This window comes from Tamandua tetradactyla, chromosome 8 (genome assembly GCF_023851605.1).
Source record: "Tamandua tetradactyla isolate mTamTet1 chromosome 8, mTamTet1.pri, whole genome shotgun sequence".
Taxonomy (NCBI): domain Eukaryota; kingdom Metazoa; phylum Chordata; class Mammalia; order Pilosa; family Myrmecophagidae; genus Tamandua; species Tamandua tetradactyla.
The window spans coordinates 31,224,641-31,250,321 of record NC_135334.1 but is presented as its reverse complement, the minus strand read 5'-3'; the positions used below and the strand labels follow the sequence as shown (position 1 = coordinate 31,250,321).

General features: G+C 35.2%; 1 protein-coding gene across 4 annotated transcripts in view; it reads right to left on the bottom strand.

Moving 5' to 3' along the window:
• Positions 1-25,681, bottom strand: part of RDX (radixin) — a 149,956-nt gene that overhangs the window by 51,277 nt on the left and 72,998 nt on the right. For 3 of the 4 annotated variants that reach the window (XM_077113027.1, XM_077113030.1, XM_077113026.1), the window contains exons 4-9: positions 21,290-21,385; positions 20,165-20,439; positions 6,730-6,813; positions 6,381-6,527; positions 3,835-3,931; positions 2,034-2,197 (exon numbers count right to left, since the gene is read on the bottom strand). In XM_077113027.1, the coding sequence (XP_076969142.1) occupies positions 2,034-2,197; positions 3,835-3,931; positions 6,381-6,527; positions 6,730-6,813; positions 20,165-20,439; positions 21,290-21,385 (863 nt within the window). Of the gene's footprint in view, positions 1-2,033; positions 2,198-3,834; positions 3,932-6,380; positions 6,528-6,729; positions 6,814-8,950; positions 11,566-20,164; positions 20,440-21,289; positions 21,386-25,681 lie in introns of those variants that run through there. The other variant, XM_077113028.1, reaches the window with a different exon arrangement.

Below are 25,681 nucleotides of genomic sequence, written 5' to 3'. Positions count from 1 at the left end.
TGTAGGGAAAGAGTCCTCCTTAGTGCCCTTTCCCAACTCTGTTCTTGCCCAGGAGCTATAAGCAACATACCTCTGAGCATTCTCCCAAGCATGCCTGCTGGCTACTTTGCCAATGAGTTTGAAACAGAATTTTTTCCCACATATTCAATTGCCATTTCTTTCTTCCTGACTTATAAAGCAGGAAATAAATGAAGATTTGGCATGCCATTTCTAAGCAACTGCCAGTCCATATGTGGCTAGAATAATATAAAACATACTCTAGGCAATCAAATTAATTAAACAAATGCTTACTAGATTTCTAATGTGATACAAGGCAGTCAATAAAAGCTTTCTAATGAAAGAGTGGAGCCAAGGGATTGTTATGCCAAAAGGGAAATTTAAAGTCTTCTACTTCCATTAGGCCTTGGAATAACTGAAATATAGCACCATCACCAAATGTTAATCATTAAACATACTACATATATTAGAAGCCATATAACAATCCTCCATTTGGACATTTGGCAAATATACGTAAATTAAGAATGGGGCGGGCCACGGTGGCTCAGCAGGTAAGAGTGCTTGCCTGCCATGCCCAAGGACGCGGGTTCCATTCCCGGTGCCTGCCCATGTAAATAAAAAAAAAAAAAAAAGAATGTAAATAATGTATTAGCATTATGGACAAGAAGAGTTAGGACATATTATGGAGTAATGATATAGATACAGGAGATACAGGAGCTGCATGAAAAATAACTTCTCATTCAACTTGGGAAAGAAGATTTTTAAGAGAAAGTGGAATCTTTCAAAGTGAAGAAAAGATGATAAAAGAAAAAGAGACTATAACAAAGTTTTACCTTCAAGAAAGGTAGAGGGAAAGGTTAAGATGGATAAGAATATAGGGAAAGTGAAGTCTAATAAAGAACTATTTTTTAAACAGAATAGAGCCACACCATGATCTTAAACTACATGAAAGCAGTAGAAAAAGTCAGAGCTCAATTAACATAATACGGAATCTTAGTATCTTTAATGATGGGATCAGAAATTATTGAAAAGCTTTCAGACCTATAAAAAAAAAAAAAACTTCACGATTTAGTAAATTTCTCTAAGGCAGATTCAGATCATTTAAGAGGAGCAATCCGAACTAAAAAAAAAATGTCTGAATTAACAGAGAACATTTAAGGGGGAAAAAGGTATTACTAAATACAAGCACTAAAAGAATAAGCAGCAAAATGTTTTCTAGCAGAAAAACTATTTAATTACTAGATATGAGTTACTTCCAATAACATTTTTTATATGTTCAGAGTTCCTCAATTCTGTTTTCTTTAGGACTTATTCTATCTCTCAGGTTATGATGTTGCTCTATAAAGATTTCCTCAATAAAAGTAAACTCTAATTTGATTGCTATATTTTTTCAAATAAAGCATAAAGTCTAAATTAATCTTGAATCAGATTTGGGAATTTTGCTGGGCCTAGTAATCTGGATCATTGACCATTCCAAGGTCAATGAAGATTTTATTCAATAGTTTCCATCTTAACAACTCTCAATTTAGTATATTTAGCAGTATCTTTTTTGAAAGTGTAAGTGAACCAATTAAAAAGATCAGTATCTTTGGTAGGGAGGAATGATGTTATCCTACTCTGAACAGGGACTTTTCAGGTGGGTTCTACAGTGCCACTGACACTGTTTCAAAGTAAAATATTCAGCACATTCTTGCCTAAAAAATTAAGATTACAAATTATAAGCAAAATAAATTTCATAATTTCAAACCACTACATCCAAAACAATGTCTACCAATGAAAAATAAATATGATAAAGGAAAAGTATCTCTGAAGCTATGAAAAGTTATTTTCTCAGAATATCCATCAAGAATTTTAACTTGAAAATTAGACATCTTCATTTTAAAAGAGGATAGAGTAATAATACCTTCTTTTAATTTTAATATAGTGAAAATAGCATAAAAATATTAATTCAGAGTTCATTCAGGAAATAGAGTAGTCTTACAGTTTTAGATTGCCTATCCCCATCAAGTAAGAATAAAGGGCTATAAATTCCATACCTTTCCAACTGCTTCTGATGTTTCTCCTCCCTAGCCTGAGCTTTCATCTGTTGTACTTCAATAGTATCAGGCTTCCGTCTTCGCATGTATAGCTCATGGTTTCCCATGCATAAAGCCAAAATCCGCTTATTGATTCTCAGACGAGGTGCATAAAAAACAAAATCCTAAACATAAAATATTCTGAATTTAAAATCTTCCTGAAGGATAGTCTCTCTTACAACAATTTTTACTAAAATTGTTACTTCAAAATGTATCATATTGTCTATTGTCATATTAGATATACTTTAGAAATCATAAATACCATAATACCTGATGAGTATGCATACATTCACATACCTGGTTACTCACTTTTCTTGCCCTACCAGTTCTAGAAGAAGGCTAATGTTCTAATCCTTCAATAAATTAAACAACATTTATTCTTTTCTCTTCTCCCTAAGTAACTATGGCTAACTGCTCCTTACACTTCAGAAAATTCCTTCTATAGGAGGTTTTTTCAATTTGTTTTGCCCTTTGCCATAATCTCAAAATTATGAGATTATCACCGTAGGGTGACTTTTTTTTTAACCTAGAAGTGTATTTCTTGTCTTTTTTGTCTTTTCAATGTCTAACAGAGTTAAAAAATCTTTAAAAATTTTTAAGTCCAAGCTTCAAGTTACATTAAATACAAAGTTCCTGATGCAAAATTCTATAGAGTTCATTTAGAATAGGGTTACCTCACTACCATCAATAAGGAAATATTTTAAAACTGCTTCTTTTAAAGTGATTGTTTTAAACCGCTTTCTAATAATTAGTACCTATTATATTTTAATTTCACTTCTAGTAATTTTGAACATCAAAACAAAAGTCTAGTATTTATATTTTATATAAAATTATAGCCCTGTATTAATAATATTCATTAGTTCAGCACTGGGAAGTCAAGTAGAATGCTTCTTGGGAGCAATTCAATAAATGAACAATACCATTCTTCAAGTGATATTATAGCAAACTGGCAGAAATTTAGAGTTGATACTTACAAGCATATGGAAATAAGCCCAACAAAAAAGGACAAATATTGTATGATCTCATTAATATGAACTAATTATACTATGTTAACTCATAGACATAGAAGCTAGGTTACCTACCAGAAGATAGAATGAGGCTAGAGAATGGAGAGCAGTTGCTTAAGATGTGCAGAATTTTTAACCAGGTTGAATTTAAATGAGTGGAAATGAATTGAGGTGATGGTAGCAATTACTGTGAGTATTGAACTGTGTGTGAATGTGGCTGATACGGGAAGTTCAGATCATATATGGTACCAGAAGGAAAGCCAGAGGTTAAAACATGGGACTGTACAACTCAAATATAAAACATTTCCCCCATGAACTAGAACAAATGTATAAAACTATTACAAGGAGTTAATAACAGAGCGGTATATGGGATAAAAAGAACTTATTGCAAACTATGGACTACAGTTAACAGTAATATCTTTAATATACTTTCATCAACAGTAACAAATATACCACACCAATGCTAGGGGTCAGTAATTGGGGGTGAGGGGTATGGGATGTTTTAGGTTCTCTCTCTCCTTTTTTTGGAGTAATGAAAATGTTATAAAATTCACTGTGATTATGAACATACAACTATGTGATGATACCGAGAGCCACTGATTGTATTCTTTGGATGGATTGTACGGGGTGTAAATACATATCAACAACATTGTATTAACAAGAAAAAATAAAACTGAAAATACGCTCAATTTAGTTATTTTAGTAAAATATATAACTAGAAACTTTTTAAAAACATATGAAAGAATTTCACTTACAGGTGCCTTTTTGTCGATTGGCTTTATAACAAATTTTTTGTCATTAAACGAAATATTTCTGATTTCACTCCAGGGAAAACCAATTTTAGGTGTCAACCTTCAAAAATGAAAGCATCCTTCAATTAAAAGCAGGAAATAATGCACAAAATTTATTACAAATTTCTGGGGCTAATTTAGCTGAATGGCCAGTCTTACAAGTTCCAGATATTCAAAATTATTAACTTACTCCTAACACACAGTTGACATTATCTTTTAAGAGGAAATCTGATAAGTTAATCACATAAAAACAAATACTTAAAGATTTAAATATTTAAAGATTTCATAAATGTGGTCCAAACCTTAAAAGCACTATAGTTATTTTCCTCAAGTTACCTAGAAAGATAGTGACCACGAAATAGAACTGGGCTTCATGGGCTTTGCACAAGCTTTATTTATTTTTCATTCTATTTGGATTCAAGCTACAACAATTATTAGTTTAAATATGCTTAAAGAGAGAGGGGAATAAATAAAGCCTTTTTAAGTTTTCATTATGGACTGAATATAAAAATCTTTATTTCCTTCCATTCTTTAGTTTTAAAAGTTTGGATATTTGCGAAGATCCAAGAAACACTAAACTGTATGTTTTAAAAAGATGAAGAATATGGTATATATTAATTATATCTCAATTTTTTAAAAATGTAAGCACAGACATACAATTGTTCAGATTATAGCAGAGCTAGAATTCAAACTCTACGACTATACAACACAACAGGTGCCCCCATTTTAACCACTCTACCCACAAAGATTTAGGGAATCAGATTCAAATAAGTAATTCTGTCTCTGTTTTTCATATTTTGTACTTTCATACTACTTATCAAATGTATCACTATTATGCTAATAACTAAATAACAAATGATTGTGACACCTATGCTAGTGAAAAGGCATCTTTTATGCAGGCATCTGATAACAGAGCTTTAATTTCTACCTATTTACATTCCTGCTTTAATTCTAAACAGAGTAGGAACAAGAGCCCAGCAACTAATTTTTTCTACATAAATACTCTTTACTCAATATACGTCTTACAATGCCCTCTGATGGCCACTAAAATAATTCAAAGTTAACATGTTTGAAAACGAGGTTGCTAGAACACAGTATTTTTAGGGTAATACTATACTACACTTATGGTCCACTTTGAAAAATTCTAAAGCAATTTCCTCATATAATTCTTACAACAATCTTGTGAGGTGAGCCTGGCAGCTATACTCACTTCAGAGAGTAACAAACTTGACCAGGGTCCCAAAAGTAAGTAGCAACAGGGCTGATAAAAGAGCCTAACCTAAGCCTTTCAAGTTGTACCATATTTTGCTTTTTAATTAAAAAAATAAATATAAAAAACAATTAAAAATTTTTTTAAATTTAAAAAATAAATACAAGTAATAGATGACTACCTTTTGATTATACAAAGACACTGAAACATTCAGGATAAAACCAAAGTTCTCTTTATCCACCATCATCAATCCCAGCCCTCCCATCCTGTGCTAACCCCCCTCCCATATTCTCCATCTTTATCTACATTTATATATATATACATATATATATATATATATATATATATATATAATAGGTGCGCTTACAGAAACTAATACAATAACTTAGAAAAATAAGATTTGGTCAGCACATCTTTTTGAGCTTGGAGTCATTTCAAAAACTTCAAAATATTCTCTTCTGAATGAAACAGTATTTCAACTTTTTTGATAATATAAACAAGAAAATATAGGGGTTAAATTTACTGAAATGCTCTCTTATGGAGTCATTACATATGCTTATATATTATTATTTTATTGAATATCGGTAATAATGAAAGCTAAAGTTCTAGAACTAACCCAGAACAAGAAGTAATTAAGAGAAGGCTTTACTGGCATAGACTTGGATGCTTCTGTGGCATGATAAGTGAAGAAGGGTATAAGACAATTACAGCTATCATTCCTGCAAAGTGCTAAAAGAGCCTTCCCTATTCTATATAAACATAAAAACAAATATATGACCAATATCAAAGTACAACGGGATTGTTCACTTTGTATAATACAAGTATATTCTACTTTACAGATGTTCAAAAATAAAAAAAAATCCTATACAGTAAGTGCTCAAAAATGTGCTATAAAATGCAATAAATGATATATCTATTAATTTCACTCTGTCATTGTTCCTGATTTCTTATATATGATAACTATTTGCCAAGCATAACAACATTTAAGAAATCATTGCTCACCTATTGAGGGAATAAATTTTAATTAAATTACTAGACAGAACTCACAGGAACTCAAGAAGCATACTTCAAATAAAAGTGAATTATCCTATTTGATAAATACCCTGAGAAGTAGGACATGGAGCTGAAAGATGCTGAGAAAATGGAAATGTAGTATCTGAAAATCTGTGTAGAATTAACTATCCTTTAATTTGAAAAAAAAAAAGTATGGGTATTCAAGCCAAAGAACACAGGGACATAAGATTAAAGCCATTTAGACCATTGAGTAGTAACTAGGTCAGAATGCAACCAATTTACTTACTTGTCATCATGCTCATAAATATTCAGACCCAAAGCATCAACACCTAGCCACAATTCAGTTCCCTTTTTATTTTTTATTTCAAAATAGTTGACGCCATACATTTCTAGATCTTGTGCAATCTTCAGGTATTCCATCATAGAATCTTCCCTGTTGAAACAAAACTAATTGTAATTTAAGTAAGAGTATCTAATACCAAACTAGAATTGCAAAAATACCCTGGATGAAACCTGAGTGCTTTATATTTAACCCAATAAGTCAAAAAATCTTGGGGGATAATTTAAGGTAGTCATAAGTGTTATTAAACAAAAATATTTTAATTTAACACAAAGAAAAATGGCCACCCAAATACCTTAGCATTCCTCTATGTTCTTCATGCCAGTTCTGTATTCTTTCTTCCCATTGTTCTTTTGTCAGTTTGTGTTGTTCCAAAACGCTATAAGGGGGGGAAAAAATCTATGACAATGCCTTATGATTCAAAAATCAGTATTATTTTAAAAGTATTCTGTATCTTCCCTGTGGTGGTGGTCACATGAATCTACACACATTATAAAGCTGCATAACACTAAATACAAACACACACACACACACACACAAATACATGTAAAGCTGAAGAAATCTGAATGAGGTTGGTGGATTTTATCAATATCACTATCTTAGCTGGGATACTGTACGAGCTATGTAAGATGTTACCCCTTATGGACAGGTGAGTAAAAAAAAAATAGATAAAAAATAATAGGGGAATCAAAGGCTAAAATAAATTGAATAGATTAGAATACTAGTGGTCAACGAGAGGAAGGGGTAAGGAGTATGTATGTATGAGTTTTTCCTTTTTATTTCTTTTGCTGGAGTGATGCAAATATTCAAAAAAATGATCATGGTAATGAATACACAACTATGTTATGATACTGTGAGCCACTAATTGTATACCATGTATGGAATGTTTGCATGTCAAGAATGTTTGTATGTTTATATGTTAAGTTTTTACAATAAAAGTATTAAAATCAGGAGAAAAAAAAATGCTACCACTGGTAAAGGCTGGGTGAAGGACACAGAATCTCTCCATTATTTCTTACAATAATATGTGAAACTACAGTGATCTCAAAATTTTAAAGTTTCTAAAATCATTAAACTATGTTAAAAATTTATTTATTTATTTATTTGCATGGGCAGGCACCAGGAAGCAATTATTTTTATACAGATAATTTCTGGGAATTCAAATGTTTCAAATGAATAAATTCCTGAACCCCCTTTCCCCACCCCAAAACAAAGGAAAGTGGCCTTTTCATTAACAGAAAATTAGAGAAGAACAGATTAAAATTCTTGGGCCCTAATTCTTCCTTTAGTCTAAGTATTAACATTTTTCTGCTATTAGTCTATGATATAGGTAATACACTCTATAAAACTTTATACAGGGGAAAGTGCTAACCCTGCCCCATGCCCACCAAATCACTACTTTTTTATTAGTTTCTTGTGTCCTTTCAGTGTTCCTTATGCAAATGTAAGCAAATACAACCATATATTCTTATTTTCTACTATTAATATTTTAAAATCAAATCAGAAAATTTTGATCAGCTGGTATGCATACCACAGATTATGTATTTTTATTCTTTAAAGAGCTCCTCTGAGCAAGTTACTACTTAAAGTGGATGGCTTAGCGAGATCTCAAGACAAACCACATGTCCTTATTATACGCTGCTCTTTCATGCATGCTCTTTCATGCATCCTCTTTCAAGCTTCCTCTTTCAAGCTTTTGCTTTTTGGAAGAGAAGTTTTTCTCAGAGAACTTAAATTTTCACGTTTTTCTTATTTTTATATTCATTCCTGCCGTTTGGCTTTTGTGCTCACCAAGAAGCACACAATAAGCCTCTGAGGCATAACCTAGTACACATCTAACTGCTGGTATCATGAAGTTAACTAAATCTGAAGATTGAAGTAAAACTGCATGCCACTAAAATTTATGTTCTTTCTAGCTTTTACTAAAATTTTTAAGCTGTGCATTTCAAATCTGAGCTGTTTGTGTTTTGCATTGTCTACTTCCGTTATTAATTTTCATAATTGGTTTGTAGGTATCCAAAAATTCCCATCTTCTTTTTCTTCTGTCTAAACACAAAGGCAACTTTCTTCATGGCTAAGGATAATTTGATGTACCTAGCTTTATATCTGTCATCTGGGCCTTTAAATGACCTCTCCTTCTACCTTCTCAGGATCTATTGTCCTCGGCCTACATGTCTTATCATTCCTACTTTTTGTGTTATAAATGCAAAGACCACATTCATGTTATTCACCACTATAAGTCCAGTGCCAGTACTGAAGTGGTACCCAAAACTTTACAGAGTGACTGAATTAATTAAAATAATTCAATTCTTTCCTATCTTACAAAGAACATGTTTGTAAATCATGCCTCCCTACAAACAGGGTTTGTTTTAGGTTTCTTTTTTGGAGGGAGAGGAGGCTTCCTTCATCAACACCAACTTTCTTCAAGGAATATTTTTCACTTCCATACTTCACATCCACTGCCCCCAATCCACTGCAAACTGGCTTCAATCTCCAATACTATTGAAACTACTCACTAAGGTCACCAACAATATAATCTCTTTATTGTTATCAATCTCTTTATCATTAAATCCGACAAAAACTTCAGGTCTCTTTACAGATAACCTCTTTGTATTCTTTGACACTGCTGACCATTCTCTCTTTGAAGCATTCTTTTACCTTAGCTTCCATGATGTAACAATCCTCTGCTATTCTTCTGTACTCTCTGGCCATTTTTCCTCAGTACACTTTACAGGGATACACAGAGATACTTAAAAGTTGATGAATAAGGTCTACCTTATCTTAGGTCTTTTCCTCATTCTCCATGTATTTTGGGGTCCATCTCTTTCATTCCTTAGGTTAATTACCATCTGCCAATTACTTCCAAAATTGTACTGGTAACCTGACTGCTCTCCAAGATCCAGATCCACATATCCAAATGAATACTAGATATGCCTCTAGGTTATACTATACATATTTCAAACCCAATTGGCTCAAAACTGAGCTCACTTTCTTACCAAATATATTCCTTCTTCTGGGTTTCTTATCTTCATAAACAGTATTACCAACCACCAGGACATTCAAGTAAAAAACTTAGTAGGTAAAAATATAAGTATTTCTGGCTCTCTTCAAAGGAGAGAAACACTGTCTGATGGAGCTGATTATCCATATTACCGGAGAACTGCATTCTTCTATTCATCAGGGTTTTTCAAAACTGGGATTAAGTACTCATCAAAATCACCAAATTATTTTTATTTGACTTATGATCACTAAATAACATTCTGATTACTACACTCACTCCCCCACCAAGGTACTTATGATATGAAGAAAAGAGTGTGTTATATACCACATATAATGTGTTTTCAGTGGAAAGCATTTTCTCTTCTCAAAACCAAAAAATTATTATGCTGATTTTATGAATCAGTCTCTTTTAAGATTAAAAATTTTGAATCAGTCCTCCACAGCCTATTAATGCTAGAAGAACAATTAAGTGTCTGGACCTGGACCAAATTTTAAAGAGTATGTGCACTAGCTATCATAACACCCTATATGAAGCAGTTCAGCTACCTTTCTTTTTTTTATATAGAGTGGGCTACAGTACACAAGCAATTAAAACAAAGGAATGAGGTTAAATGTACTTGAGTGTGATTCTGGTGTTTAAAGTATTTTTTAATCACCTTGCCACTAAATATAAGCTAATTACTTCACCTGGTGCTCAAACAACAATTTGATTTAACAATGAAAAAACAACTGCTGTGTTGTACTTGATGAGCTACAGTATGGCATTCTCTCATGAACATTTTTAAAGGGTAATTTTAACTATACATAATATTTATCTATGTGCTGTCTTTAAAGCCTAATAATGTATTATACATTTACCATTATAGAATTTCACAGTATAAAAAGTTATACCTCTGAAAGGAGATGTATAGAGTCATGTATTTCACCAATTAAAACTACAAATATCAATAATTTTGCATGAACCATGTCAAAGGTTTGAACCTTGTAAAAAGAATCAACAACAGAAGGATATAGGGGAAAAACTATTCCTGCACACTATGGCCTATATTTAACAGGAAGATATCACCAGTACCACAGCAATACTAGGGGAAAATAATTAGGGATGTGGGGAGTATGGACAAGTGTTAAGAGGAAGTTTGGATTTTCTCTTTGATGAGGGTGTGTTTATTGGTTATTTTTCTTTCTGGAGCAATGAAAAAACACCTAAAATTTAGAGTGATGATGACTGTACAACTAGGTGCGGATACTGTGAGACATGGATTGTTTATTTTGGACATTATCCATGATGCCCAACAGATGGAGGGGGCAGACGGGTACAATGACTGAGACACAGAAAGGCGAACTGTTGCGTATACATATGATAGAATATTGGGTAACTACAGAAAGGAACGAAGTCATGAGGCAGGCAACAAGGTAAATGAACCCTGAGGACATTACGTTGTACAAAATAAGTTAGAAACAGACACAGAACCAAGATGGCGGCATAGTGACGTGTGGGATTTAGTTTGTCCTCCAAAGCGGCTAGTAAATAGCCAGGAACAGTAAAGAACAACTGCTGGGACCATATCAGTGACCAGACACACAGTGTAGCCCAGTCTGGACCAGCTGTGACTCCCCCAGAACCGTGAGTTCCGCAAGCCACAGCAGCTAGCGCCCCTCCCCCATAGGCTGCTTCCCAAAGGGGAGAGGAAAGATTTTACTACCAGCAGGGACTGAGTGCAACAAAACTCCAATTGTTGAATTAATTAACAAATTCTGACTACTAAAAATACGCCCCCAGTTCAACTGAACCTTAATTAAAAGCGGAAGTCGCTGGTTTTTGCCCAGGCACAGAGGGGGCAGGGCTAACAGAAAAAGAGAACAGACCAAAAAACACAGAGGTATTTTTTGGATCTGAAAAGTTCTGGGCTCTGCAGGAACAGAGGGGGCACATAGGACCTGGAGATACACAGAGCAATGTACTAACTTAAGCTCTTGATGGGCAAACCAGAAGAATGGGGACCTCCTCAGAAAAGGATTTTTCTTTTTCTCTTCTGTGGCTGTGCTTCTACAGATTGATTACTCTTTGGATACAGCTGCAAGGCTTCTCGGGGTTCACTGCTCCAGGCATAGGCAGAACTGAGCTTGTTTGAGAGCTTGTCTGGGAGCTTGTCTGGAGGCCATACATTCCCCAGGAGAGGGGTGGAACCCACTCAGGTGGAATCCCTTGTCCAGGAATTCAGACTCCCAGGCCTGAAAAACTGAAGTGATTAAAGCCAGCATACAGCTTCTCCTCTGTCTCCACCAGGCCCGCAGCAGGGCGAGACAGCTGGAGTTAAAGGTACCGCATCACCTTATGCTGCTGGGTCCTGCAGGCAGAAAAGCACCACATAATGGGCAGGATAGGAAAAACGCAAAGTCCAGAAACTTCATAGGAAAGTCTTTCAAACTGCTGGGTCTCAACCTCAGAGAAAACTGACGCAGGTGACTTTCCTCCTGAGAGGAGACCAATTCAGTCTGGGAAAATCTGACTGGGTTCTATAATACATAAATAGACCCTCCTAAGGGGTGGAGGAAAGGAACCATACAGGCAGGGCAAGAAACAAAAAAACAAGAACTGAAAAATTCTGATCTATTAAACAAAACCTAAGCTAGAGGATTAGAATAAGCTGAACTGAATGTCAAAAAACAGACAGACAACAAAGTCATCCAGCAAGAAAATCATAGGGAAAAAAAAGTGAAAACAATCTCCAGAACGAACTAATCAAAGTAATTAAATGCCTAGATGCCACCAAAATATAAGGAATCATACTAAGGAAACTGAAGAAATGGCTGAGTCAAAGGAACAAACCAACAATTGAACGGAGATACAGGAGTTGAAACAATTAATTCAGAATGTTCGAACAGACATGGAAAACCTCATCAAAAATCAAATCACTCAGCAGGCAAGAATGCTTGCCTGCCATGCCAGGGACCCGGGTTCGATTCCCGGTGCCTGTCCATGTAAAAAAAAAAAAAAATCAAATCAAATCAATGAATTGAGGTAGACATAAAGAAGGCAAGGAATGAACAAAAACAAGATATCAAAAATCAGAAAAAACAAATCACAGAACTTATGGGAATGAAAGGCACAGTAGAGAGATGAAAAAATGAATGGAAACCTACATGTTAGATTTCAAGAGGCAGAAGATAGGATTAGTGAATTGGAGGAGAGAACATCTGAAATCCGTCAAGCAAAAGAAAACATAGGGAAAAGAATGGAAAAAAAATGGAATGGAAAAAAGGACAAATACTGTATGGTCTCACAGATATGAACTGACATTAGTGAATAAACTTAGAGAATTTCATTGGTAACAGAGACCATCAGGAGATAGAAATAGGATAAAATACTGGGTAACTGGAGCTAAAGGGATACAGATTGTGCAATAGGACAGATTGCAAAAACTAAGAAATGGATAGTACAATACTACCTAACTGTTTATACAATTATGTTAAAACACCAAATGAAGCTGAACGTGAGAATGATAGAGGAGGAGGGCTGGGGCACAAATGAAATCAGAAAGAAAGACAATAAAGACTGAGATGGTATAATCTAGGAATGCCTAGAGTGTATAATGATAGGGACTAAATGTACAAATTTAAAAAATGTTTTTGCATGAGGAAGAACAAAGGAATGTCTTTAGCGCAGGGTGCTGAAAATAGGTGATAATTGACATTTTAAATTTTTAACTTATGTGTGAGACTAAAGCAAAAAATGTCTATTTGGTACAAAATTTATATTTTGACTAGTGCATTTCCTAATATAACTTATGTAGACAGCTTAACCGAACACCATAAGTACAATGGAACCTTGAGCAGGGCATGAGATTTTGTTGGTTTGTCCAGACTAATGCTCCGATAAATCCCAGAGATTGGAACAGTGAATAAAAAAAGTATTTGCAAAGTGAATGGTGAGAAAGGGGGAAAATTCAACTTTCCCAAGTTGAATTCTTGATATTCTCACAAGCAGTGGGGACAACCAAAGTAACAGGCTGAGCCCCCAATCTTGGGGTTTGTTCACATGAAACTTAATCCCGCAAAGGATAGGCTAAACCTACTTAAAATTAGGCCTAGGGCGGGCCACGGTGGTTCAGCAGGCAAGAATGCTTGCCTGCCATGCCAGAGGGCCCAGGTTCAATTCCCAGTGCCTGCCCATGTAAAAAAAAAAAAAAAAATTAGGCCTAAGAGTCACCCCCATGAGAACCTCTTTTGTTGCTCAGATGTGGCCTCTCTCTCTAGCCAACACAACAAGCAAACTCACTGCCCTCCCCCTGTCTAAGTGGGAATGACTCCCAGAGTGTGGACCCTCCTGGCATCATGGGACAGAAATCCTAGAATGAGTTAAGATTCAGCATCAAGGGATTGAGAAAACCTTCTCCACCAAAAGGGGCAAGAGTAAAATGAGACAAATAAAGCGTCAATGGCTGAGAGATTCCAAACAGAGTCGAGAGGTTATCCTGGAGGTTATTCTTACACACTAAACAGATATCACCTTGTTAGTCAAGATGTAATGGAGAGGCTGGAGGGAACCACCTGAAAATCTAGAGCTGTGTTCCAGTAGCCATGTTTCTTGAAGATGACTGTATAATGATATAGCTTTCACATGTGACTATGTGACTGTGAAAACCTTGTTGTATGATGCTTTTAGCTACCTTATCAACAGATGAGTAAAACATATGGAATAAAAATAAATAATAGGGGGAACAAATGTTAAAATGAATTTAGATTGAAATGCTAGTGATCAATGAAATGGAGGGGTAAGGGTATGGTATGTATGAATTTTTTTCGTTTGTCTTTTTTTTTTTCTGAACTGATGCAAATGTTCTAAGAAATGATCATGATGATGAATATGCAACTATGTGATGATATTGTGAATTACTGATTATATATGTAGAATGGAATGATAAGTTAAGAATGTTTGTGTTTGTTGATATATATTTTTTAAAAATTTAAAAACTAATTAACAAACTTAAAAAAAATAAACAAATAAGAAGGGAGACTAAGGTTAAAATAAATTGGGTAGATGGAAATACTAGTGGCCAATGAGAGGGAGTATGGTATATATGAGTTTTTTCCTTTTTATTTCTTTTCTGGACTGATGCAAATGTTCTAAAAAATGAACATGGTGATGAATGCACAGCTATGTGATGATATTGTGAGCCAATGATTGTACAACATGTATGGAATGTTTGTATGTTAAGATTTATCAATAAAAATATTTTTAAAATAAATAAAAAAATAAATAAGCCTCAAACAAAAGAATATTGCGTTGGTCTCTTTTAGAAAATACTTGTAAGACAACTGGGGTCTAGATTGTTATACCAGTCACATTTATTCCTGAGCAAAAAGTGTTATTTCTAGATTCTGAGATATTGTGCTCTATGTGTATAACCTGATGCTTCCCTGGAACTCTGGGTACCTGTGTGACACATAAGACTCAGAGTTGGAGTTCTGCAGCTCTGAAAGTCAGCAGTGCTACACACAGAACTGCTAAAGAAACTGAAAAGGAGATCAGGCTTCGATGAGAGATAGAGACAAAGCCAATCTGGTTAGGACTGAGGTAAACCAAAATTCAGGGTAAAGGATGACATTGTCTGTATTTTATTTTTACTTACTATATGAGACCATAGGAAGAGTGCTTTATTTTTGTCAAAATCTAAATTTTCTGTAGCATGCAATGTAAATCAACCTGTCTGAAAAGATCATTTTTAAAAAATATTGTTATTGAGAAATCTTCACACAAAAACAGTCCATACATGGTATACAACCAATGTCTCACAGTATTATCATATAGTAGTGTATTCATCATCATTATCATTTTTAGAATATTTGCGTCACTCCAGAAAAATAAAAAGAAAAAAGAAAATGCTCATACATCCTAAAACTCTTACTCCTCCCTCTCACTGACCACTTTATTTCAATCTACCCAATTTTTTACCCTTTATCCCCCTATTATTTATTTATCCATACTTTTTTTTACTCATCTGTGTACACCATGGATAACAGGAGCATCAGACACAAGGTTTTCCCAATCACATTTTTTCAGTCATACTATAAAAGCTATATAGTTTTTTAAAAAAAAAGCTATATAGTTATACAATCATCTTCAGAATCAAGGCTCCAGGAACACAGCTCAACAGTTTCAGGTACTTCCCTCCAATTTCTCCATCATACCAAACTAAAAAGGATATCTAAATAATGCATAAGACTAACCTCCAAGACAACCTCTTGATCTGTCTGAAATCTTGATTCTGTCTGAAATCTCTCAGCCACTGAAACTTAATCTCATTTCCCTCTTCCTCCTTTTGGTCAAGAAGCCTTTCTCAATCCCATGATGCTGGGTCCTGGCTCATCCCAAGAGTCCGGTACCACATCACCAGGGAGATTTCGTACCCCTGGGAGTCATATCTCACATAGGGGGGTAGGGCAGTAAGTTCATCTGCCAAGTTGGCTTAGAGAAAGAAGTCACAGCTGAGTGACAAAAAAGGTTCTCTGGGGGTGACTATTAGGCATAATTATAAGTAAGCTTAGCTGTTCCTTTGCAGGAATAAGTTTCAAAGGAGCGAACCCCAAGACCAACGGCTCAGCCTACTAAACCAGTTGTCCCCACTGCTTGTGATAATATCAGGAATTCCCCAGATGGGGAAGCTGAATATTTCTTCTGTTCTCTCTAGTCCCCCAAGGGGACTTTGCAAAGTTTTTTTTATTCTCTGCCCAAATTACTCAGGCATATATCGTGGCAACTCACTAACATACAAACCAACAGAATCTCATGCCCTATTCAAGATTCCACATAATAATGGTGTTCAAATAAACTGGTCATACAAGTTAAATTAGATAATGTGCTACCCAACATAATAATTTTGCACCAAATAACATCGCTTCCTCTGGTCTCATGCAGAGGTTGAAGTTTCAAAACATGGACCATATCATCCTTTACCCCTATTCTGATTTACCTTGAGCCTATCCAAATCAGCTTCTTTATATCTCTGGTTGAAGTCTGATCACATTTTCAACTTTTTTCACAGTTGTGTATGAATTAATAGTGACTTTCATAACTTCAGTGCTCTAACTCTGAGTCCCAGGTGTCACGTATATACTCAAAGTTTCAGGGAACTACCAGGTTATACTCAAATAGCTCATTATCTCAGAATTCGGAAATAACAGTTACAACTCTTGAATATATGTCACTGCTGTAAGAGCTTACAATCTGGGACCCTTTACAATAGGTCCCAAAGTGATAACCCATATTCTCAACTTCAATTCTGAGTTTGTACATTATAGTTAATCCATATGAGTGAGGCATAATAATATTTGCCTTTTTCTTTCTGCCATCTCATTCCACATAATACTTAAGGTTCATTCACCTAGCATGCCTCACAACTTCATTTCTTCTTGCAGCCAGCTCAGTAGTCCATTGTATGTATACAACACAGTTCTCTCTTCCTTGTCTCAAGCATTATGCCCTTAGGCCACTACCACCCATTGAGAATCAGCAACACTGCCATCATAAAGACCAATGTGCAAATGTCCATTTGTGTCCCACTCTCAGTTCCTCCAGGTATATATCTAGCAATGAGGTTGCAGGATCATATGGCAACCCCATCCATATCCTCCTGTGGAACCACCACACTGCCCTCAGAAGAGGCTGCACTTCTCAGTTTCCCTACCAATGGTGAACAGGTACATCTCCTTTTCCACATTTTCTCTAGTGCCTGCTTCCCTCTGTTCGCTTTTAAACAGTTCTATTCGCACATTCATACAATCCAACCTAAGTAAATAGACGTGCTTTCGCCACCATAATCTATATGAAGACATTTATTTTTCTCCCACAAAGAATTCATACCCCTTCCTCATACCCCAGCTAGCTCACTTCCAGTTTTGGGCATAATGCCTTTGTTACATTCAGTGGAATCATATTACAATGTTCCTGTTGACTACAGACCCTAGCTTACAATTATTGTACTTTTTTCTTGTATACTACCCATTTTCAACACCTTGCAAAGTTGACATTCATTTGTTCTCCCTCAAGCAAAAAGATTTTCATATTTGTACATTTAATCACCATCATTGTCCACTGTAGGCATTCCTAAAATATATCTTCTTAGTCTTTATCCTCTATCTTTCCTACTGGTTTCATATGTGCCCCCAGCCCTTCTCTCTCAACTATACTCACATTCAGCCTCATTCAGTATACATATATTATTGTGCTACCATCAGGTAATGCTGTGCTATCCATTTCTGAATTTTTACAATCAGTCTTGTTAGACAATCTGTGTTCCTTCAGCACCAAATGCCTAATCTCTACCCTATTTCCATCTCCTGATAATCTGTGTTCTTAATTTTAACAGATCATTTAAACAACCCAAACACATGGAGCCCAGAATGGGAATGAGGGCTTATAACTCTGCATAGCTTAACATAAGACCCAGATACATCATAGAGTACATTGGACATACTGGTGGGACTAAGAGGGACTGGAGAAAAAAGGGGAACTATTAAGGTGTCCCACCTGGAAGTCGCTGATACTCTCTCAAACACTATGGACTCCCAAATTAATAGGCCATCCCTGATCTTGAACTTGTTCTTATGAAACTTATTTTTGTAGTGAAGAAGTTAAACCTACCTCTAATTATACCTAAGAGTTGCTTTTGTAGAACCTTTTTTTGTTGCTCAGATGTTTTCTCTCTTGAAGCCCAACTCTGCAAGGAAAATCATTACCCTTCCGCCTACATGGGACATTATGTCTAGAGGTACGAGTCTCCCTGGAATATGGGACATGACTCCTAGGGATGAAACTGGCCCTGAAACATGGGATTGATGATGTCTTCTTGACCAAAAACGGGAAAAGAAATGTAACAACAAAAGGGATCATGGAAGAAAAAAAAATTCAACAGGGGTGTAAGGAGTGCACTGGCCTGAAATCGAGTGGGTCTCCTGCATGAAAAGAATTCTACCACTGAACTAGAATTTTCTTTTTCACATACTAAATTTACCTTTCAGAAACCTAAAACCTTCAGATGAATCCTACGCCAGATTAGTCCTGAAACCCAGAGCTGCCAGTCTCTACAAGAACATCAACCTGTTCCATCCCCCTATTCCATACTGTTGACACCCCTTTACAACATGATAAAAGTTAGAATGGGCATAACCCAAGTGCCCCTAAGGGAGAAGGCTCAAAGGAGAAGAAGGACCTGTAACAAAGAAGTTAGGTTTTAACAAACAAGTATGACCTCTAAATCATCATACTGATATTTCTTTTTAAGACTTCAGAATCTTGGAGCAGCTAGAAGGAAAAATCTAAAATCATGGAACTGTAACCCACAATTTAAAATCTGTTCTATAACTACTTGTTAAAATGTAGTTTGAAACTTACTGTTTTTGTATATATGTTGCATTTCACCAGAAAAATGTTAAAAAAGAAGTTATACCTCAATTAAAACTAAAAACTAATCCTTATTTGAAATGAAATTCAACTGTACAAGTTATCAATTACTCAATTTAATACTTAAAACATCTGTGACCAAAGACTAAACCAAAACCAGAAAAGCATAAATCAGACTCAGAAATGTCTCATATTCCTGATTCTTTTAGTAAATAACACGCATCACTCTACCTCCTAAGAATATTATTACTGCCGTATTATTAAAGGGCCTAACAGTACAACACAATCAAATTTTTAGGTTAATAGTACCTTATAAAGTATATATCAATATGGCTTATTAGCCAAAAGCGCTAATGCTTACACCCAAAGGAAATTAAGTCTGCACAAAATAGTTCTGCCTTTCTTCACATTTAGTATCTATGTAAAACAAAGTACAGCAAACAGCTTAAGTTCTATGCAGAAGTGGTGCAAAACTGAATCTTAATAATAATACACAGTTTTGCATTTAAGTGGAAATATAAAATTCAGGAATTTGGACAGTACTACCTCTCCCTGGATTCTAAAAGAAAGATCTCAAAATATAACAGGGCCATGTAAGATTTTAGAAGTAATATCTGATTTCATATTTCTAGGTTATTTTATAAATAACATGATCAACTAACACTTGCATCACCCTTAACAGTTAAAACTGTAAACAATTTAGTTCATAAACTATAATCATAAACTGCAGCATAGCCAAATTATCCCCATTTTGCAAATTTAGATACTGAGGCCCAGGGATTTCAGGTTATCTCTATCACATAACTAGTTAAGAGTAGAACCCGTATTCAAGTTCATGTCTTCTGTCTAATGATTTATTCCTAAGCCATACTATTTTAAAATATTTGTTATAAGATAGCAATAAACTGTAGATAAGAGTAGAGCATAAGACTAGGAATTTGGAAATCTAGGTAAAAAAGCCTTAATAAAAAGTAAGAAACATAATCCTAGGGATGAAGCATAGCCTGCCAGTTTTTAGTCTTAAAAGCATTTAGCAAACACCTAACCGTCTGTATTAGAATTTTTACTACGCAGCAATAGTCACATCTTCTCAAGTCCAAGTTATCACTGCCTCCATTTATTGTTCATCTTATGGGAATAAAAGATGAGGTAGGAAGTTTAGATAATTATAAGCCTATATGAATCTAATTAGCAGTTGGAGTCATTGATTTTAAAAGGTATACTCCCTGATCCAATAGACAAAATCTTTCAATAAAAAAAGTTCTATTTACAAAGTTCTGGAATATAATTCTTCAGAGAATACAACATAAAGATATGCTTCACTTACCGTTGGGGTAGGAGTCTATCATTAGTCAGGTAGCCTGGCTTATGAATCTCTTTATTATAATCTCCATACTTGGCTTGGACAGCATAGGAAGCCAAAAGAACTGCAGTTTCTGGTGGGCAATATATATCATCATTTAAGATGGCTTCTTTAACTTGCAAGAAGAAAAGTCTCTGGGTTATTTCTTGAATTAACTCCTCAGAAACATCTTCAGGAAAAAATTTAGCTCTAAACTTGAACTGTAAAGGATTCTCTTTTTTTACATCTTGCTGTGTCACCTAGAACAGTAGTTTCAAGTATAATTAACAAGAATCAGTTTCACAATAACTGAACCCAATCATCTCAAACTCTTTTGGAAGAAAGTGGGCTGTGAAGTATAACTAAAATTCTAAATCTATAAATAAGATTGTATACTCTAAAACTCTAATTTTGTAAAAAATATATGTAAGAAAAAAGATTCTAAGCTAAATTTCACAAACATGACCTTTAACTCACAAATCCTATCTAATAACCAAAATAACAGCTTATCTTCACATTCTTGGCAAATTATCATGCAGCTGTTTAAAACAGGATCAAAGCACTTTACACCACATGTAATACCTGCTTTAAAATATTTCTTAAATGCTAAGTTTTCAAATAGGAAAAACATATTGTTTTAAGATGAAAAGATGATGGTGTCTAATTGAATTAAAAGGCATGAAACTTCTTCTTAGGGGAATGGGGAGAAAGGGGGAAATATTCAACTTCTGGAGAATTTCTGATATTCCCACAACCAAATCAATGGGCCAAGCCCTCAATCTTGGGGTTCACTCTTTTGAAATTTTGTATTTCTTTTGCTGGAGTGATGCAAATGTTCAAAAAAATGGTGATAGTGATGAATACACAACTATGTGATGATATTGTGAGTCACTGATTGTACACCATGTATGGAATGTTTGTATGCTAAGAATGTTTATATGTTTGTTTGTTAAGATTTTACAATAAAAAAAAAAGTACAGTACTTCTTAACAATTAAAACAAAGATAATTCCAAGAACAGGCTTGGATTCAGTCATATCTTTAGCTTCCAGCACAACTTCATAATAATTTTAAATTAACTATTTATTTAATATTATCATACATAATTTACCTTTTTGTTTAGTTTAAGCCAAGTAGAATAACCTTTGCTGTCCACATACTGCAGCCCAAAAAACCAGACCTCGCGCAAACCAACTGTTTTCACCACCTTTAAAAAAAAGTCAAGTTTTAATTCAGCATTCACAAAATAACCAGAAGATACTAAACTTCAAAAGGAGAACAAAAATACATTCCTTTGCCACAGGAAATATATTTTCCCAAATTTAACTTATTAAAAGAACATTCCTGAAAATTTAAATTCAGGTTCACTGAATTCAGTTTTGTAGTGCCAGTTCAATCTTCCAGCTTGATCTACTTTTTGACACACCCTCCTTTTCCTTCTCGTCCCCCGTCATGATCTCAATAAACATGGACAGTTTCAGAAAAAGACAAACAATTGTTATAACTCCACCTTCCTATTTCAATTTACCACCACAACAATCCTCTAGGGTAGGTAGGGCAGAAAGCATACCTTTACTGATGAGGAAAGAGTCTGTGAGCATATTTAAATGTCATGCCCTAGATGATTTCATTCTGGTGATTTCATTCCTACTTCCCATCTTTTTTCACTCACCACTATATATTATGTCCTCATTAAGTGGGAAACCATTCTTGGAACATGTCATAAATTTCATCCTTCCATATCTTTGCTTATTATTTCCTCTGCCTAGAATTTTCTTCTGTACTTTTACTACCTGTTAAATAATTTATCTCAAGACCCAGCTCAACTAACATGGCTTCTGTGAATGAAGCCTCTGCTATCTTCTGAATAAAATGACCTGCTCTCTGATGCTTCCAGTTTGTTTTTGCATGGGCAGGCACTGGAAATCAAACCCAGGTCTCTGGCATGGCAGGTGGGAACTCTGCCTGCTGAGCCACCATGGCTCACCCTGTTTCCATGGTTTTTATCTTTATTTCTATTAGAATACTATCATACATAGTTACCATACTAAGTTGTTAGTTGCATGTCTACTCTCCTCAACTATACAAAACTTAAGGACAGAGATTACTGTTTTATCTTAATATGCATACCATCTAACAGAATGCTTGGCCTGTGGTAAGTACTAAATACATAAAGTGGTAGAGCTAGGATCCACACCCAACACTGGACCCACATTTAATAAAAGCATATACTTAAAAAAAAAAATCTGTATGTCAAATAAATGCATGAAAATGAGCCAGGGGAAGTGAGAATTTATTAACATTTTAAAGCTTTATAAAATTATTCAACGTTAGCTGTTAAGTGATAAACATTCATGGTTCGTTTTTTTTCATACTCTAAAAACATTCTAGGTTTCTGGTTTCAAGATAGCAAACTGAACTTTTCAGTTTACTTTCCCTCCCTTTACACTCACAGCCCTCACACATCCCTCAACAGCAGTAGGGAAAACAGAGGTCAGTTGTGAAATTCCCTAACAACCCCCATTTCCCCAATGGCTCTTTCTCTACTTCCACTGTAATGTTCTCAAAAACTTCTGATCAAATGCCTTTATAAGTAAAAAATGATGGGGCATGTAACTGTAATGCATGCATATTTATTTTTAAGTTATACACATGTACCATCATGCTAATATATTGTGTATATTATTAAGCATAGAGTAAAAAAGAACTTGGAAAATGAGAGATAAACTTATAAGGATTTAAAAATATTTTTTCTTGCACTCTACTAGATCACCTTTAGTACTTCCTGGGGGGATGAATACTTCCTACTTTAATCCCACAAAAAGAAGCTGGAGAGAAGGCTAATAAAAGAAGAGTCAGCAGGGAATAAACCAAAGAACTTGAAACACTCAAGCAGAGCTTCCCTACATGCAGCAACTGGCCTCAAGCTAACACCAGGATAAGAATTGGGGCTATACTATACACAGACTCATATAGCTATGTACCCTCACTTGAGAGAAACCCTATCTCTGGATTTGTTCTTGGCCTGTCCCTGATCCTAATGTGGTAGTTTAGAACTGTAATGTTTCCCAAAATCATGTTCTTAAACTTAATCCGTTCCTGTGAGTATAAACCTATCGTAAGTAGGATCTTTTGATGAGGCTACTTTGGTTAAAATGTGACCCACCTCAATCAGGATGGGTCTTAATCTTCTTACTGGAGTCCTTTATAAGAGAATGAAATTCAAACAAAAAGAGAGAAAGCCACAAAAGCAAGAAGCTGAAAGTAGAGACCCAAAACCTGGAAGAGAAGGAAAACACCAGCAAATACTGTCATATGCTTTGCCATGTGGCAGAGGAGCCAAGGATCACCTTCATGCCTTGATCTGGACATTTTCTTGGTCTCAAACTGTAACCTAATAAATTCCCACCGTTCAAGCCAACCCATTTCATGGTATCTATAAGCAGTCTAGAAAACCAAAACAGATTTTGGTACTGGGAATAGGGTGTTGCCATTGCAAATTACAAAATGTAGAAATGCTTTTGTAATTGGATAATAGATAGAGGCTGGAAGAAATGTAAGATACTTGATAGAACAGAGTGCTTTTAAGAGACTGCTGGTAAAAATATGGATACTAAAAGTACTTCTGATGAGGCCTTAAACAGAAATAATGAATGTGTCACTGCAAACAAGAAGAAAGGTGACCCTTGCTTTAAAGTGGCAGAAAACTTGGCAAAACTGAATCCTGATGTCAGACAGAAGACAAAATTGGAAAGTGACGAGCTTGGATATTTAGCTGGGAGATTTCCAAACTAAATGTGGAAAAAAGTAAAGGCCAGTTTCTCCTTACAGTTTATAATAAAATGGGAGTGAAAGGGATAAACTAAAAACTGCACTCTTGGGTACAAAGAAACTGGAAACTGATGCTCTGGAAAATTCTGAGCTTCGACAAAGCAAGTTCCCACAGTTTTCTGTGGCTCGTGTGAGGGCTTAACTGAACATGGATCCAGGCAGCCATTTCAGTGCAAGTCAACAACAGAAATACAGTAATCCAGAAAGGATGTGTAAGTTCTTTTTTGTCTGACGGTTTGGGCCACAGGTACTACACGCAAAACCAACAAGTTTTTTTCTGCTACATCTGTATGAAAAGGGACAGCCTAAAGGAAAAATGAATTCAAAAGCTGAAACATAGAAACTGAAGTCTGGAGTGAACACTTTCTTGGGCCAAGAGAGCACAGCCACTCGTGTGTGCAAAGGTATGCCCCAGAATTTGGAGAGGGTGGGCCTCCTGCACTGTTTCAGGGAAAGTGTTATCATCCCAGTTTTTTTAAATGCCTGAGGAATTGCAGAGAGTCTGGGCGCCACCCCAATGTTTAACAAGGTTACAGCCTAAAGTCTGGCCGCCATGTCATGTCTGACAAGGTTGGAACCCTCACAACAGTATTTGAAAGCAGCACCTCAATATTCAGGGAGAGTATGGCCACTACACAAGAACCTGGAAAAGGTGAGGCTGCTGCTCTATTAGGCCTAGAGGACAAAATTTCATTTTAGATGTGATTACCTAGACCTTAAATCTAATGGAGTATGCCCTGCAGGGATTAGGAATTGTTTTGGACACATGACCCCCTGTTCTCCTTCTAATTTCTCCCTAGAAGAATGTGACTATTTATCCTATGTTTGTCTCTCCTTTGTATACTAGAAGCAGATAATTTGTTCTCTAAGTTTCAGAAGTCCACAGATAAGAGGAGAATTGTGTCCCAAAATAGAGCACATGTATAATCAATTTTGATGAGACTTTGTTTGTACTCAGCATTGTTACTAAAATGACTTAAGGCCTTTGTGATATTGTGGTGGGAAGAATGTATTCTGCATATATAAAGAACATGTCTTTTTGGGGTTGAGAAAATCATGTTCTTAAAAGCTTATCCATTCCTGTGGGTGTAAACCTCCTGTAGGTAGAACTTTTTGGTAAGGTTAATTCAGTTAAGGCATGAATGGCCCAGGGTGGGTCTTAATCCTCTTACTGAAGTCCATTATAAATGAGATGGAGAGAGACAGAGAGACAGACAGACATATGACACTTCGCAAAGAATGCCAGTCTTTGGAAAGAAAGCATCACCTTGATGATACCCTGAATTGGACATTTTTCTCAGTCTCAAAACTATAAGGTAAGAAATTCCCACTGTTAAGTCAACCCATATCATGGTTTCTTCTTTAAGCAGCTTAGGAAACTAAAACATCTACTTATACTCATTATATCAAAAGTGAAGTCTGTTTTCAGATCCTTGCAGGTTCAAGGGAAGTTGCCAGGAAACAACAGTGATTAAAGAATTGCTGAGACAGCCCATAACCAGATAACATTAATCTAGATCTTCATTACAATATGATAAATGTACAATATGATATACATATTGATATATATACAGTGATAGATAAATACAATTTATGTATACATATATATGTAACTTTATATGAAACACTGCTCTACCCTGTATAATTTACATGGATTTTCATTTAATTCTAA